The sequence below is a fragment of the Haliaeetus leucocephalus genome, unplaced genomic scaffold (genome assembly GCF_000737465.1).
Source record: "Haliaeetus leucocephalus isolate CR32 unplaced genomic scaffold, Haliaeetus_leucocephalus-4.0 Scaffold555, whole genome shotgun sequence".
NCBI classification, from domain to species: Eukaryota; Metazoa; Chordata; class Aves; order Accipitriformes; family Accipitridae; genus Haliaeetus; species Haliaeetus leucocephalus.
This window is the reverse complement of record NW_010972991.1, coordinates 20,492,895-20,510,365: the sequence shown is the minus strand read 5'-3', so window position 1 is coordinate 20,510,365 and position 17,471 is coordinate 20,492,895. Positions and strand designations below refer to the sequence as shown.

General features: G+C 39.1%; 1 protein-coding gene across 1 annotated transcript in view; it reads right to left on the bottom strand.

Moving 5' to 3' along the window:
- The window catches only part of RAD54B (RAD54 homolog B (S. cerevisiae)), a 68,154-nt gene extending 51,527 nt beyond the window's left edge, over positions 1-16,627 (bottom strand). The window contains exons 1-2 of the mRNA XM_010577106.1: positions 16,478-16,627; positions 15,610-15,784 (exon numbers count right to left, since the gene is read on the bottom strand). Coding sequence (XP_010575408.1) covers positions 15,610-15,784; positions 16,478-16,615 — 313 coding nt within the window. The 5' untranslated portion in view covers positions 16,616-16,627. The remainder of the gene's footprint in view (positions 1-15,609; positions 15,785-16,477) is intronic.
- Positions 16,628-17,471: the final 844 nt, after the last annotated feature.

Here is a 17,471-nt window from a genome sequence, read left to right as displayed (position 1 = left end):
CTCGGAGTCCGGAGGGTGGAAACAAAACACCGTTTGGGATAGTGGCAACAGCTTTCTCAAGCTTAACATGTTCAGCCTTGAAAACAAGGGAGCCTAGAAGGGGGGTGAAGGAAAGAGAAATCTAATTATAGTTTGAAATATCTTAAGGCTATAAAGATCTAGGTATAAGCTTGTTTGCTCTGAGGGGAAGAAACCCAAAGCAGACACAAGCCATATTCAAAACAAGAAATTCAAACTAAACAAAGGGAAACTTCTAACTGCTAAAAATCAATTAGCATTTAGAATAACAACCACGTTTGGAACCATTTCTGAGTCTTGGCTTGTCCGTATCACCTAACAAAATTGCAACCAGTCCACTTTGCTGGAATTGCTTTCAAGCCAAGATTAAATAAAGCATTTTATAGTCTGAAGCCCATTACACTACAATTTGAGAAACAAAATACTCATGTGGTTAGAAGCACTGTATGAAAACCATCACTTCTGAAGACCTAATCCTTCCCTGTTTCCCCACACTTTGCAGTTTACTAACATTAAGAGTAAAAAGCTGCTGGTTCTCTTTTTTTTTTTAAAATGCGCTTGGTTGTTCTTCAGTAACTGGGGAAAAACAAACAAACAAACAAATGTGCCTCAGATAGTTTAGGCTCCGGCAGTATCAGAATTGAGGAGTCACAGGCAAGCCTAAACTGTACCCTCTGCTGTTGAAGCAGCTGTGCAATGCCTCAGTCTCTTGACTTGCTAGTGACAAAAAGAAAGAAGTCAGTATTAGGTTGTGTGATTAAAGGCTCCTCCCCACAGACACAAGCAGCACAGATGAACAGTGTCAGGCAGAGGAACCCCAATAACCCAAATGAAAGAAACTGAGCCCTCAGTCTGGCTGCTCCCAGGGCTGTCAGCAACACGAGCAGCCCAGTGAGCTGGGGGTGAGGCCCAGATGGAAAAATCCACAGGAGAGGCTCTCTAGATCACCTTGCAGACTGAAGGAGGGGGTTATGGCCCACTGAGTATGGGACTCATGAGATGCCAGGAAGAGTATTTTGGGATTGCCAAAGGCATAGTACAGGATATTTAGAAGAAGAACCAAAAGCAAGAAAAGGGAGGGATGAAAGTGCTTTGGGACAGAAGAAGCATAGGAAAATATTGGGGAAAAAAGGGATAAAAGGGGCCACGTGCATGTAAACAGGGGACACTCAGTACAGTTGTCCAGCCATGCCCTGTGCCTGATCACTGCAGTTTGTCCTATCTTCTTGTTCAACTACATTTGTAACTATTTTTCTGGGTGAGGGGAATCTCTACTCTGTGTGCAGGACTGTGCATGGAAGCGTACATGCCAGCAACTGGAGTTGTACCACAGGTCACAGGGGCCCGGCTGCCTGGGGTGCCAGCAAGCAGAGGCCAGAGCCCATGCACACTGCCTGGGTACCTATGTCAGCGTGTGATCGCTGGCAAACACCAAGCCGGACTAGCCAGCAAGTAGTCTTGGGAGCCAAGAACTGGAGCAACCATGAGTCTGGGCCAGATACTGGAGAGACCAGAAGGTCTGAGATTTGGCTACTGGAGGGACCAAAACACTGGGGGACTGGCCACTAGTAAGGTTATGAATCCGGACCAGCTGCCAGGGAGACCCAGTGCGGGTTTGTGAGGCAATTGGGAGACCAGGGGATCCAGGGACCAGCTACTGAGCAGAATAAGAGTCTAAGGCCACTTGCTGGAGGGATCCATATTGTACACATATGTATTTTCCACAAACAGGCTTTCCTCTCAGTCAGCCAGTGAAGGGAAGGGATGAGGCCATTGATGCTGCTTGTGTTTGCGTGAGTGCTGCATTTTCTGTATTGCTGGCCGTATATGTATGTATAGAGTGTACACATGCGCATGTGCCTGTTGGGAATACACCCTTGTGGACCTGGCCACATGAAGCTACAGCAGTCTCCTCTATGGAGGGCTATCCTAATGTAGCAACTCCTAATATAGACCTATGTAAACTTCTATTACTCTATCACCTTGCTGCTTAATGTTGCTAGAGACACCAAGTTTCCACACTAATGCAATTACAGCAAAATACCACTACAAAGATTTCTTTTGAGCAAGTGCCTGAAGGAATCAGTCTGAATTACATATTGTTCTGCAGGAGTGTAAAATAACCCTTGTAAAAACAAAGCTGGCTGCCAACCAAGATTCCCCCCCCCCCCTTTTTTTTTCTTTTTAAAATAGCTCTGCTCATCAGCCTAAGGTCGTATCAGTACTTGGATGAGAAATCATAGAAGGTGAGAAGCATGGATATTAATGTTACATATAGACTTCTTTGAGGTAAAACAATAGGTGTAGTTCCAAGGCAACTACAAAGAAATGTTGCCGCAGTGCACTCTTCATCCTACACCTTCCACCAACACTAGCACTTACGTAACACAGTGCACAGCCAGTTCAGGGAGATGATCCAGACACAGACTAATCAATTATTTATTTTTTGGGGGCTAGCATAAATATTCAGTTTAATAAATGAATAATTGCTTTAAGTCAACATAAATGTGGGACATTGCCAAAACAGGAATTTCTGCCTCCCCCTAACCCTATCATGTTCCTGCCCCTTCACCATGCCGATATGGTGACAAATGGTCACAATATCTTCTGAGCAAGTCAGATCAGGGAACTGTCTGCAAATTCATCATTTTTTTTCGGAGCTGGGTTAGTTTTAACCACCAGCAGTTCCCTGATCCTGTAAGCCACAGGACAAGTAACTCTCACAAAAGAAATACATTGAAAAAGCTTCTTCAGATTCTATCTGGATCATTTTAGGAATATGGTTTGCAGTGCACCCTACAAAAACCTGTATTAGCATAACTGCGGGGACAGCAAACCACAAGCAGGGAGGAAATTCTGGTCACTGCTGAAGAAAACAGCCACACACACGCACCCCTCACATCACTTCACTGCCTTCTATGCCTCCTGTTTTAATCCTATGCGCAAGGTACAGCTCATTTTTCCTTCATATTTTCAAGGTGGAATTCACTAATCTACTCAGAGTTCTGAAAAAGAAAAAGTATTGGATTCAGTATTGGATTTTTCTTTACATTTGCTTGATTCTTTCCTTTTAGAAAAAAACAAATGCTTCCCAATTTAAATGTTAATATTTAAAATCCCAGTTTTCCAGTAGATGAAATCTTCGCATTTGGGAGTTCATGAAAAATGGGAGCTGTAAACGTAGATCATTTTTCTAGGGAAAGGAAAATCAGCATAATGATTCAAAAACCAAGCAACAGTGCCTTGCTAAGGTTGCAGAACTTCAACAGTTGGGAAGTAAGACTCAAAACAACAGGTAACAGGTAAGTTCAGGTTTTGCTGTGGAAAAGTCTAGAATTAATACCAAAGAAATGATACAAATAGTGCATCCTGGAGAGCTATCAAGAGATGAATGAATCACAGCTGTAATACAGTCAGGGATTAAAGTAGCCAAATGACTATGAATTGCTGAAAAAGCTCAGTGGGCCCAAATTTTACAAGTGAAAGATTTGTATCATGGCCAATAACTGCATCAACTGGCCCATGTAAATTTAGGCACATTATGAGACAGAACACCCTGTAAAGGAGAATGTCTTAAATCAGGAGAGCATCTTGGATGGAGGGAGACGAAGGATCCTTTGTCACACAGAACTGAGGAAAAATCTCTCCATGACAGACTTAAAAAAAAAAAAAAAATCACTGTAAGGTACATGATTCAAAGACAAAAAAGAGAATTAAGCATGCCCTAAGAAAAAATGTGTCTTGAAAGATGCAGTTTGGATCAGACAGCAAACTTGAATGTTGAAAGGAATGACACCGGCTTAAATGATTCAGGCTGGGACCTTCTAGTGCAAAAAATACCAAATAACAGATAACGATTGCTAAACTCTGTGAAGGTGCTCTGCCCACAAAGTGGAAGCCCCAGAATAAGTCTGAAGGACATCTGTTCTTACTTAATAATGTGCAAGCAAACTAGCTTTGCAGAGACCTGGGTTTAGCATTTGCAATCACCTAGGAGCCTGAAAATCTTAAGAACAAGAGGATGATGACGAGATTTGAATCAAAGCTGAAGTGAAACCCTGATACCCCTGTGCTCATGAGAAACTGTAAGATTCAGCAGCTAGGATGGAGTATGTTACATATCAATGAATATACTGGGATATACTGGCAGCAGAAACATTTGGCAAGTATTGAGGCAGTTGCTCACTCTTGCAAATGAATTTGGCAGCTGCATAAGATGACTTGAGAGTGTCTATAGGTAGTAAGGGCTACATAAGTTCCATTAGGTCATCATATAGTCCTCTTTACTGACACGACAGCAAGACAGTGCCAAGTCATTTGATCTGCCTGTCTTAAGAGCCTGCTGCAGCAAAGGGTGGGTCAGAAAGTTTTCAACTCCAAAGATCTCTCATAGGGACATGAGTTTCATGGGTAATCTCAAAAACTAAGGGTTGCAGGCATTATTCATTAAGGAGATGGTTGAGGATGACAAACATTGTGAGACAAAGTTGCAAGACAACTTCCCCTGGAAGCTACAGTGCTTAAATACATTCTCACCAGACTTTTTAGAAATACTGTCAGATCATTTAAGTTGCATTTCAAATAATTTTCTAATTTCACTTGACTTTTTTCTCATCTTCATCAATACTTTCATCACCAATTTTGCACTTTCTTATTCTTATCCTTGCTGTACCTGAACTTCTCAGACTACTCCTTTCCTTTCTCCTGCACAATTATTTCTAAACATTTCTAAACCTGTGTCCTGCATTGGGGGTGGGGAGAACAAAGGAAAGCTTTACCTCTTTTTTTCTGCATCTACTTCATTGATCACCATATAGCATGTATTAACTTCTAACATCTAACAGTTCTTGCAACTGCTGCAAGAACAAGGGTGCATGTACCTCATGACAAGCACAGAAAATGCAGACATGAACAATTATTACCTTTACACCACTCTCTTGAAACTAGCCTGAATTACACATGGCCTACTCCAGAGCTCTTATCAACTAAAATTCCAAGCATAAAAGCTAACTACACTTCCGTCCCCTCTGCTGATGTAAGGCATTCTCTCAACATTTAGCCCACTGAAATGGGAAATATTCAACTTAGACAATTAAAATGCCCCCCGTGCCAAATTTTAAAGAATTTGTCTTCATCTCAGTCTGACATTCCAGGGCCCACACATTCAGATCTGTAACCATCATTCAAACTAAGTTTGGCTTAAAGCTACAGGATTCTAAATTATAATACTGAGTGACTACATAGCACCGTGAATTAGCTCTTCACTTTATAAGTCACATTGTTAAAAAAAAAAAAAAAAAGTTAAGAGCACCATTCTTTACAAATTCAGAAGTGTGTCCAGTTCCTAATACATGCTTGTATCTTCTCTGGTCCTTTCTTCCAACAAGCTTTTTGATGACTGATCAGAAGCAGCTGAGAAATACAGAAGGATTTGAAAGTATGATTTTCTCAGGATATTTTGCTTAAATTCTGAAATCCCCATTAGCAAGATAGCCTCTAAAAAAAGAAATCGTGTAAGAGAAGCCAAGTTTCTGCAATTCTCCGATCTTTTCATAGAGAGATGAAAATTTTGGAGATTATGCTTTTAAATACTGACCTCAAAATACTTCCCCATGCGCTATTCCCTGCATTTGACATAGGAGCACCTTTCTCCATTCTTCTAATTTTGCTCAGCGGATATTTTGAGGACAGAGAGATAATCATCTTATCACTATCTTGTTGATTTTAGGAAAGTCATATTGTGACAAAGCTGCTGTTACAGGGGAAAACTTAAGGCCCAAAGCCAAAAGCTGGGACTGAATTCTAGTTATGCTGGCATGGCAACAAAGGGGATCCAAACAATGTGCAGAGCCACAGAAAGATTTGGCAACTGTCTTTGAAGGGATCCAGGCCAACTCTGTAATAATACTCACGATAGCTCAAAAAAATCTTCCAGTTCCCTTCAGTAAGGCATTACTTGTCCCTCCACCTGATAGCTATATTCTCTCCATCTTCCCTTAAATCCACTGTTGTATCTATTGGAGACGGGAAAGCTAAGGGAAAAAAAAAAAAACCAAAACACCAACCCAACCCCCCCCCCACCCCAAACTAGGACTTTACGAAGGGTGGGAGAGGGGAAAAGAAAAACATCTGATAAAAGAAAAAAATCTGATAAATTTAGAATAGCCACATATTTTTCTTTTGCCCATCTTTACTCCTTACACACACACAGCCTGATAATAAATTTTGATAATCGGGAAGACACTATGTGTACAGCTTCCCTCAGAATGAATGAGGAAACTGAAAGAATTATTACTGCTAAACCTGAATTCTTGAAAATAGTCTCTATACAGAGTATTTCCTAAGTTCCTCATTTTTAAAGTTCTGGTGTTAGATAATTTCATTTTCTATATATTGCAGACTATATGCCGTGTGTTTGCATGCAACTCCCAGGAGCTAAATTATACTAAATATATTGGGATAGTAAGTTCATTTCCCAACACATCCCCTGCTGCCCTTTGGAAAGGGGAGTTCTCTTTATATCTGCAGTTTCAAAATTAGGTCTCTGTCTCTGCACAAGAAAGAGTATTTAATCTTTATTTCTTGTTTACAAATTTTAATTTTCAGTAACTTAACAAGTTAAAGAAAAATGCATAAAAAATAATTGTCTCTACATGGAGCACAGCTCTCTTCAATAGCGGATATATCACTACTCAAAAGTAAAGAACCTAGCAATTTATGGTTTTTTTCGTTGTAAAGAAGCAACAATAGTTCCATTCAATAGGCAAGTTTCTACTGCAAAACTTTCACTTTAATCCCTCCAACTTTTTGAAAAATGTTCAATATCTTGCATCTTGCATAATATAACTCTGTTTTTCTTTATTTTCTGACCATGTAATACCCTTCTGATTTCTGGTTTCCTTCTTCTCTCCTTCATTGTCTTCAGTAGTTCAAGTAGACATATTAGAGCACACTTAACTAGGACAAATGAAAAGTATATTTCACTGTCAATGTGTGAATATCCTGGTTATATCATCTATCATTACATAAAGCCTAGTTATTCACATGACAGCAAGATATGATCATAACAAACTATAAATTATGTTGTACTAACTGTGGAAATATCACACAAGAATTACGCAAGTCTGGGTTTGTTTTACAGCAGCCTATTATACTGCATTGCAGATTGCTATCCTGTCCAGGAAACCAGCTTTGCAGTTGCTGAACGTTATATGATATGTTGCCTTTCGTGGTGAAGCTGGTATAAGTTCCTCCTTCCTATACCAGTCTTGGTTGCTAATTCTACTACTACAGTGTATCTTACCACTCAGCTGGTGGGCAGCCCAGATTCAAGATGAGTAACACTGGTTAGGGATGTGAACTTCTTCAACAGGCTAGTGTATCACACAAGCACACTATACGCTTTTACTTGCTTTCAGTCTACAGCAACTGACTCCATGTTATCTGACTATTGCTACAATCCAATAATGGTTTCTCCACTGATAGACTTTAAAACTAAGTATGGAATTCATGGCTGCTGTATTTGGTGCTTCTGAGCGCAGAAATAAAGCCCTTGAGGACAGTGTTCTGCTCGGTACATAGTTCTGGTCACTACCACACAGAAGGTGATGAATCTATAAGAGGAGGAAGCCAAAAAAAAAACCCAACCCCAAGAAACCCTGAAGAATCATGAGAACAAGCAATGTCAGACTAAAGGACCTCTCATCTTTTTCTTTTGTTATTGTTGTTTTAAAAGTCCTGAGAGCTTTGAACAGTTTAAGATTACAGTAGTAAAGTTACTTTGCTAAAATGCTGTTCCCTGCTTTGCTCTCATACCATCTCCATGCATAACTGCAAACAATGCATGACCACAGCCAAAGGGAACTCTGAGTGTGCATAATCAGCTGGGGAAATGCTAGGGAAGGTCTTATGCCAGCAGCAGAGTAGAAGACATCATCCCACATTCCAAGTAAGAACACCAAGAAAAAGGTGTTGTCCTCAGGAGATGCCAGTGTCCCAAAGCTGCAGACCAGAAAACACAAGCCATCTAGGACTAAATAATCACAGAAGTCTCGGCGACAAGTTCACCTGCAACATGTTTACTGCTGGGCAGTGGGGTACTAGGCCAATAGGTGACAATTTGCGTGTATACCCACCGTGATGGATATATAAATGAACACTTCTGGAACCAGTGTCAGATCAGATATATGGACAATTTCTCTTCTGATACATTTACATCAATCTAGTTTTCTTAACCAATCCCCATCTCCTGAGGTAGAGGTGATCAAACAGGTAGAGGTGACACCTAAACAGTAAAGAAACTATCCTGAATTGAGAAACAGCTTGTCTATAAACTTGACTATTCACTATTATAAACTATTCTGTCTATAACATTCCAGGGAGAAGGAGGCAATTTTAAATCATAAAGAGCTAGCAAAGTAATTTGATACTATTTTGAATAAGAAATTACAAAAAAAATTACAAACTTGTAAAATCTAACTTGCAAACAATGCAGTAATAAATGATATGCAGTCAGGCAACCAGTAACACCTTATTTGTACTAAGGTGTATGTGGTAATTATTAAGACCTACAGAAGTTAATGCAGTATCTTTTACCCAAAGACCTAACTGCTTTACTAGCTGTTTATAAAAGCATTTGAAGGGCCCACTGAACCACAGCTATACGTGCAGCTCCACTACTAAAATAGACAGACAGTAAAAATACCCTTGACTGGACTATCTTTTCCAGTTGAATCTGTGAAGTGCAATAATAGAAATGAATGCAATAACGGAAATTACAATTAATACTTCTACTTTTGCAGATATCCAAGTAATTCTAGCGATAATATGCTTCATTATGAGATGTCAGGCCTGAATGTTTTTAGTTGTATTATCTAGAAACCAAAAGTAGGCAGTTAGACTGAAATTGGACAATATGACAAATCCTGAAAATAACATTTTTTAATCCTGATTAAAAGTGATAGGCAATTGATTGCTACTGTCACAACTGAATGAAAAGTGGATTTTCTCTTATAACATTCAAATTAATTGGTTAAGGGGTTTTATTCATATGAAGTGACAGAAGGTATCAGACTAACCTGTAACAACATTCTAGAAAGCTGAAGGAGCCAACAAAAATCCCTATTATGAAAATAAAACTGACTTAAATGAGCAAAGAGTCTAAACCTTATAGACCAATGTACTCAGTAAACATTAACACCCCAGAGAAGATAGAGAAAATACATTCAAAGCTATATGCAAATAATAAATACAGTTAATATCATAGGCATGAAAAACATTCAAAAACATCTGTTGAGAGGCATAGGATGAACACATTAACCCTGTTATGAAATACAGTTACAATCCATTTTCATTGTTAGCTCAAAGATAATATTTGAGTACGACTTCCGACAAAGCTTCTTTTGGAAGACGCATTAACAGATGTTAGTGATGGATGAAACAAAGTACTCCTGAACCAAAAACCAAACAGGAGGTGAGCTGTAACAGAATAAAACTCTATATCCAGCTTTTCTGTTCACCTGCGTCAGGTTCAAACAATGAAATCTCAGTCCACCTAGAATGTTGTGTCTACGTATGCAAGTGAAAGACCTATTCACTTCCACACATAAGACAGTAAGGCCAAAGGAAAAAACAAAGCAACATTCTCCTGGATTAAAAATACCAACAGAAAGCAAGCTGCAAACTCAGATAATAAGCATAAATTAATTATGTATGTTTTGTATAAATAAAAAAAATATATTAAAAACGTTAAGTTGTGTGGTGGTGCATTTCTTCCCCTCTCTCTGGGCTGATCTACGAATTCGGGAAGTCTCACCAGGCCTTAGCGTAAGTGTAATGAGTTGGACGGTTAAGCATCCCTTGACCGTATCAGGAACTCTTGCATGGCTCAGACAGGGAGTTGTGCTGACCATTCCAAGGACTCCTGCTGCCCAGCAGAGGTGGGGGACGAGAGTAGAGGTAATTAGTTTTCTCCTGACAACCTTGGGACATATCTCAGTCCTCTCCTTACAGCCTTGGAGCATCCCGTATCTGAATCTTAAGTCATTCTCTGACAGCCCCGGAGCCCTCATCTGAATTGTAACTCATGCAAAATGGTACTAGTGCAACTGGAATTCTAGTAATTTGCTGATGACTAAAGCCAATCATCTCCCAAACCTATAAACAGTGGTACTAAGTGAGACCCTCTGAGCTCTCCTGGACCACAGCGGGCTGCATCCAGCATCTCCCTGTGAGTGGGACACCTCTCAGAGCTTGCAAGCTGAAAAGTATGCGAAGATTGGAGGTCTGTTGCCAAAAGCCAACAAGACTTGGGCTGATACTCTCTGTTCCTTGAGGCTCAACCCTTCACCCATTGAGAAAGATGCTAAAGCATTTGATGTGAATATTTTCACTGAACTCGAGGGGAATTTTTAACAGGTATGCCTCTTTTACTTGCTTATGTATCTCTTAGTGTCTTTATGCATGTGTGTGTACTAACCTGAATATTTTATAGCAAGTATATTAAAAATATTGCTTTTCAAATCTATACATAAATTACTGTTGTGAACTTTATTCGACTGTGAATGAATCTCAGGCTGCTATTATAATCTCTTTGGATATAAACCATTGACTATTGACTGAGACTAGGAGTTGATCCAGCTGCACCTAGACTCCGACAGGAGTTTAGAAAGCAAGGGGGTCTTCTCTGAACCTCGTGACTCAACGGGAGGATCTCCCCAACTTTTTCACATTCCCAATCTCTGTACAAATCACGAGAAAGCAATTCTAACTAGATTTTTCTTTGTATGTTTCTCTTTTACCCTATTGTGTCTTTGGTCTCTGTATACATAATTTTAGTTTGATTCTTACTTTATTTTCTTTTGTGCATTTCATCCATGTATTAAGTAATAGAGTGACCTTGCCATCGAATTTTGTGAAGTCACACTTTTATTTAAATTCCTGTTAAATCATTTTTACTGACACCATTGGAGGCAATTCTTTAAGCAGTGCAAACCACTCCATTTCGTGACAAGTTGAAAAAGGCAATGTAAGTAAAAACCTCAGTTCTGGCCAATTCTGCTGACTAGCAACACTGAGAAGATACTAAGAGATCTGCCTGATTCAGAGATCTGCCTGTCCGTTTTTTCTTCATATTCAAATTATTTGTATTTTTTTGTTATTGCTTATAGGTCCTCAGAATGTAATGAGGACAAGTAGAAGCCAAGCACCTTTAAGAGCTGCAATAATATCCTTCCAAACACATTTATGATTTTGTTTTCAATTACTGTTAAATAGTTTAGGAATTTTAAAGTAACTTTCATTTTTAAAGAGCGTCCAGACTTATCTGATAAATTCTCTGGCAGCATGTGAGGAAAAGTACTAATGACAATGTCAAATAAATTACCTCCCCTCCACACATCTGTTGTCAGTGTCAACAAGTACTATATTCTGAATATAAAACAAAGGTACCAAAGAGATTGCTGTTCTCTTTGCCTCTTAAAAACAAGCAAACACTGATTCATAAAGCAGTCGTAAAGTTAATTTTCCTACAAATATATGTATTTATGGAAAAACATCATTTTCCAGTCTTCACAACTCATAATCGTGATTAGTAAACGGCATGTTGAACAGCATGTTCAATATCTTACACCTCAAATTGTCTTAAAATTACAACACATAGGTGGGTTTCACTCAACAACAGTTGCTACAATCTTATGAAAACGTCTTTAGAAATATCTCATTTCGCAGAATTTCAGAGTCCCTTACACTTTACTATTATTAGTGAAATTTTAGGAAAAAGTTTATTTTGAGAAGAAGCCTAGAAAAGCAAGTATGTTTTTAAGCTAGATATGCTATAATTTTTAGATTGATGTTATCTAATCAAATCCTTACTTGTCTACTCCAGGAGACAAACACCATGTGTCAGATAACAAGGGTTTTTTTGAAAGAATGCGCAGCATTTTCAGGGCTGGGTTTCAGAAAGATTAGCTCTATGAACAGTGCAGTTGTCCAATGGTGCACAGGTGTTTCACAAGAATTATAATGGAAACTGGGGTATTTATTTACACATTCCACTGCTGCACTGGAAACCCAAACACACCAGCTTTGAGCATGATATAAAGCTAACAAAGAGTTTATCATCTGCATTAAATGACATGGAGACAATAAACCAAATTAATGCATACACACAGACTTTCTCAATCGTTAAATTATTTTAATGCCCCTTTAACAGAGAAGACTTCTTTGGCTGCAGAGACTGGCAGTCAGATATAATTCCATTACAATATTAATAATAATAAAAACCCCAAACTGACTCTGGCTTTCACAACTGGTTTCCATTACTTCTGAATTTCATACCAGAAACAGCTTTAACAAAACAATTCCTTTTCACACAACAAAGAAGGTTATGGTTTACACAATCTACGTAATTGCTACATTAGCTGTAATGAATAGCAGACAAAAGTGACGTAAAGGGCAGAAGCTGTCTTGGAAAATCCAAGTTATCAAGAAATTACTTAAGATTTAATGGAGCCTCGATGCAGGATTGTTTTCACAGTACATCACCAGTGAACCTGATGACCATAACTAACATTGACATTAGATATCTTTATTTTATACCACATTTCATCATAGCTTTACAAAGACTTGCAGGTTAGCCCCATTCTACAGACATGGAAAGGCTTTGGCACAAAATGGCTTGTTCAGTCACTCAGAAAGGTAGCAGCACAACATTAACAAAAACAGCTCAACCAGTCTCACTCCACAACTTTCTGGTTATTTTTCTGAAGTCATCACAGAGAACCCATACCAGCTGCACCCAGAATTCATGATACTGAAAAAGCATTTAGTATCTTTTCCACTTCACGGCACTTTTTATTGGGAAGACTGCTGATTTCTCAGATTATTTTGGAAATAAATCCACTATTTATCTTTCAAGTGCACTGCTAGACAGAACCAGCAGACACAAATTTTTGCAGATGTACCTATAGGGAAGCAGGACCATTCAAACAACTTGTCCTATATACACTGAAAATTTCCGCAAGTATGAGCTTCATCAGAAGAACTGGAAGTTACAGCATGCAGCAGATAAACACAAAAGCCGTGAGACCAGAAGGACTTAAAACATAAAAGGAGGCTGAATTTTCCCACATTAGCTTTGCCAAACAGAGTGCATATACTGTGGGTCACATAACATGATAATGGCAGCATCCTCTCAGGGCTATCACAGGGGACCAATCAACCCCATTTTCTGGGGCTGAAACCCAACAAGAAGAGTCAATGGGAACAGCTCTCCAGAGCACCTTACAGAATGAAGGGTGTTGCTGCCTACTGGGGCCTGGAGCTCATAAGATGCTGGAAAGGGCATCTGGAGATTGCACAAGGCTTATAATGAGATTTTTGAAGGAAAAAAAACAAGGACAAGCAAAAAGGACAGATGAAGATGGTTCAGGGAGGAACAAGCACAGGAAAATAAAAGGAAAAAAGCAGACACCTTTAAACAGGTGACTGGTCAGTATGCTTGTCCAGCAATGCACTGCACCCTATTGCCACAGTCTGTCCCATCTTCTTATTGGACTACATTTCTAGTATTTTCCTGGGTGAAGGGACGCTATTCTGCATGCATAAATGTGTACAGAAGTGTACATGCCAGCAGCTGGAGCTGGACCACACACAGGTCATAGGGCCCAGGTACCTGATGTGCCAGCAAGCGGAGAGGCCAGAACCCATGCACACTGCCTGCGTACGTGTCTCAGTGTGTGATCACTAGCAAACACCAAACTGGACTAGCTGGCAAGTAGGATAAGAGGCTTGAGAGCCAAGTATTGGAGCAGCCATGAGTCTGGGACACATATTGGAGAGACCAGAGGGTCTGAGAGTTGGCTACTGGAGGGACCAGGAAGTCTGAGTTACTGGAGAGACCAGGACATCTAGGGGTTGGCTACTGGTAAGTCTGGCTACCAGAGAGACATGTTTGTATGTATACATCTCTTGCACACAAGGCAACTGGGAGACCAGTGGATCCAGGAGCCCACCACGAAGCAGACTAAGTGTCTAAGGCCAATTACTGGAGGGACCTATAGTGTGTTTTTACCTGTGGGAGCGCAGCTCTGAATACCAGCAATGGGACTAGGAGCTGTGGGCCTTCGTGGTTCATACGCCCACGTGCCCGCAGCTGGGATGTCCAACAAATCAAGGAGCCAGCTACTGAATAAACTGAGTGCATAAGATCAGTTACTGGAGGGATCTATATTCTGTGTGTGTGTGTATCTATATATAGATATATGTATATTCATTTATTTTCCACAAACAGGCTTTCACCCTGATCAGTCAGAGAGGAGAACAGGATGTGTCCATTGGCCCTGCTTGTGTTTGCCCAAGTGCTGTCTGTGTTGGCCTATGTTACCAGCCATCTGTATATGTATATATGTATTGTACATATGTGTGCCTATTGGGAATACGTGCTCAGCCTCACTATTGGCTGGACCCTGGGACACAGCTATGGCAGTTTTGCTTCTATCAGGCTTCCAGATTTAGCAGCTCTTATCACAAATAAAATTAAACATAACTTTGTTAAAGCCTTCTGACTTACAATTCCAACCATTATGGAATCAAGGTGATATGCAGTCATGAAATGCTCTTTTAAAACTCCACTCACTACACAAAGTATTACCAATTAAATGAACCCTAAAACAAAGAGAAAGATCATTATCAGTGTAATTAATTATGAGGAAACAACAGTGAATTAACTGTAAGACAGATGTTGAAATGCCTGAGCTGGCTCCAGGAGGAGTGATTTCATCCAGCAATGTTAGTAACCCAGTTCAAGTGCAACGCTTTCAAGATGCACTTGGCTCCTGAGGTCATACACCTGCATTCACACAATGCAGAACGTCCCTGTGCTATATCTGTGGTCAGGGCACACAAAGAGTGGGAAATGAAGACACTCAACCCCACAGAGTCATTCAGGTCCATCAAAGTGCACTTGCTACACTTCAGACACTTCAGTATCTTTGCTTACTACCTAGCTTTTCAGAGTAACTATTCATTACTGGGGGTAACAAATGAGACAGCGCGCACACATGAATGAACAGAGCCAGTTCGGCTCTGATGCTACACTAGAGTTAGCAGCCCATGCTTGAACCTTGAGTGCCCACTGGAGACACTGAAGAAAACAGCTCAGATCTTGCACTGAAGAAAAGAAACCCTCATGAATTCTGAAAAACGTGAATCCACTCAGAACCGTTAGCATTCTCCACGTGAGGCCAACAAGGTCTCAAAATTACAACACTTTCCCACTATTTAGGGTATCCCGACTCTCATCTTGATAATCTGAATTAGAGTGAGTTCACTATAGTACTCTTCTGGAAGACACACACCTCAACAGCAACACTACCAACTGACTTCTAAAACATTAACTTTTTTTCCTTTTCTATTTAAAAAAATCATTTAATGTTTGGTTTTTTCACTCTCTACCCAGTGGAACACCAAATAATGCCACCATTGCATGACCCTTGTATTAGTATTTCATAAAGGTTTAGTAAGTAGTGTATCATTCATAAGCTTTAAAATTATCTTATGATACATGGCAGTAAATAAGAAAGAGCATCTTACCAGCTTTGGGTGTATTTAGTGTTTTCATTTCCACCTTGCTACACTTTTTAACACTGAAACACGCTTTTGTAGTCTTTATTTTTCCAGTTGACTCCACAGACTGTGTAAAATTTGCATTTTGATTCTGGCCATATATTTCAGAAAGCAATGAAGCACTTTCCTCTTTCTCATCTATCTGCAAAAGAGAAACAGGTTTACAATAGCATTTCCTTCATGCAGTTGAAGAGAAATGGAGAAAAGAGCAACGAGAAGGGATCTTAATAGATACTAATCCTCATTATCAAACTATCTACATAAATATAAACATCCCTACACAAATGTATGCATCCCAGTGTTCACAACAAAAAGTGCATGCACACAATACCAAACACCACTCATGCAAGTAGTTTATGAATTGAATTTAATAGATGTCTTCTGTAGATAAAATCAATAAAAATTGTGATGCTTTTTTTGGTTGATATTAAAGGTTTTGGAGAAAGTTCCTTGCAGCAAAACTGCAACTCGATGTACTGACATATCATTACTAAGTATCTTAGTTTTTTAGGTGCTTTTTCCAAAGCATTTCAAACATTTGAATCCAAAGTCCAGGCCAAGAGGCAATCCATACCTCCGCCACACTGAGAACTGTATTTGTGATCAATACTAATTACTTTTATTTATTTGAAAAACATTTTTCTGCATCCACTTCACAGAGTGAGAGAAACCTACCTGAGAAGCAAGATCAAATGTAGTAAGAGCAAAGGTATCAAAATCTATTCTGAACAGACTGATTATTTAAGCAGAGATTGTTTGTGGTGAGCTCAGATGCTATCTTTTAGTAACAATACTGTACAAACAAATTTATTTTTTAGTGGACTGTTCAGTTTACCTCCTTTAATTTAATTTCTTGGTCCATCTCTTTCATTTCATTCTTGAGACAAACTGTGATACTTTTTCCTGGTGGTATAAACCTTGGTTTTTTGGCTACATTTCCTAGCACTTGACTTGGAGCTGCTGATCGCCTCATATTTAGTTGTACTGCTCTGGAGGGTGGAGAGGAAGGAAGGAAGCAGATAAAGACAACTGTAGTCAGAATAGGCTTTAAATATAAAAACATATCCATAGATAACAATATAAGCACTGTTTTAAAACAAAATAAAAGATAGCATAAAAGATTTCAAATAACAATCTTAATTCATAAGCATAATACAACTTAAGAAGAAGTAGTATCGTTGCAATGCATTAAGTACTAAGAAAGATTGACTACAGTGAAGTCTGCCATTTAACATTTTGTTTTTCACTTGAAAAGCCAATAATGTGGTTCTCAATAGCAAGAAATGCTCTGGAGATGCGCAATGTAGGGCTGCTTACTAAACTTACACCAGTTTATAAAAAGAAAGACAATATGAAACAGAGCTAACTATTCTAAACACTTCGAACATAATTTTGAAAAGCCCATTATTAGTGCACAATGAACAACGAATGTTGAAGGTATGTTTCATATCTGAGAGTAGTACTTTGCATTAAACAGTCAATTATATTAGTCATTCAGATTCACTATAATAAGATTAGAATTCAGCACAAAATTATCTCAAAATTACAGTGGAGATTATCACTCCACGTTATATACACCTGAACAGTGGAAGGAACGTATTATAGCTTTTCCCTCAAAATATAAGACCATTATTCCCCTAAACAACCTCAGGACAAAATCAAACATACACCAATGTTAATATGACAAAGCATACTTGCAACCACTAGAATAACAAGTTATAATCTTAATACTTTAAAGTAGTAGAAACAAGACAAGAAAAGGAAATTCCAATAGAATAACCCAGCTGCCAGAAGACAAGCACGGTACAGCAATTTATGGAACATATTTC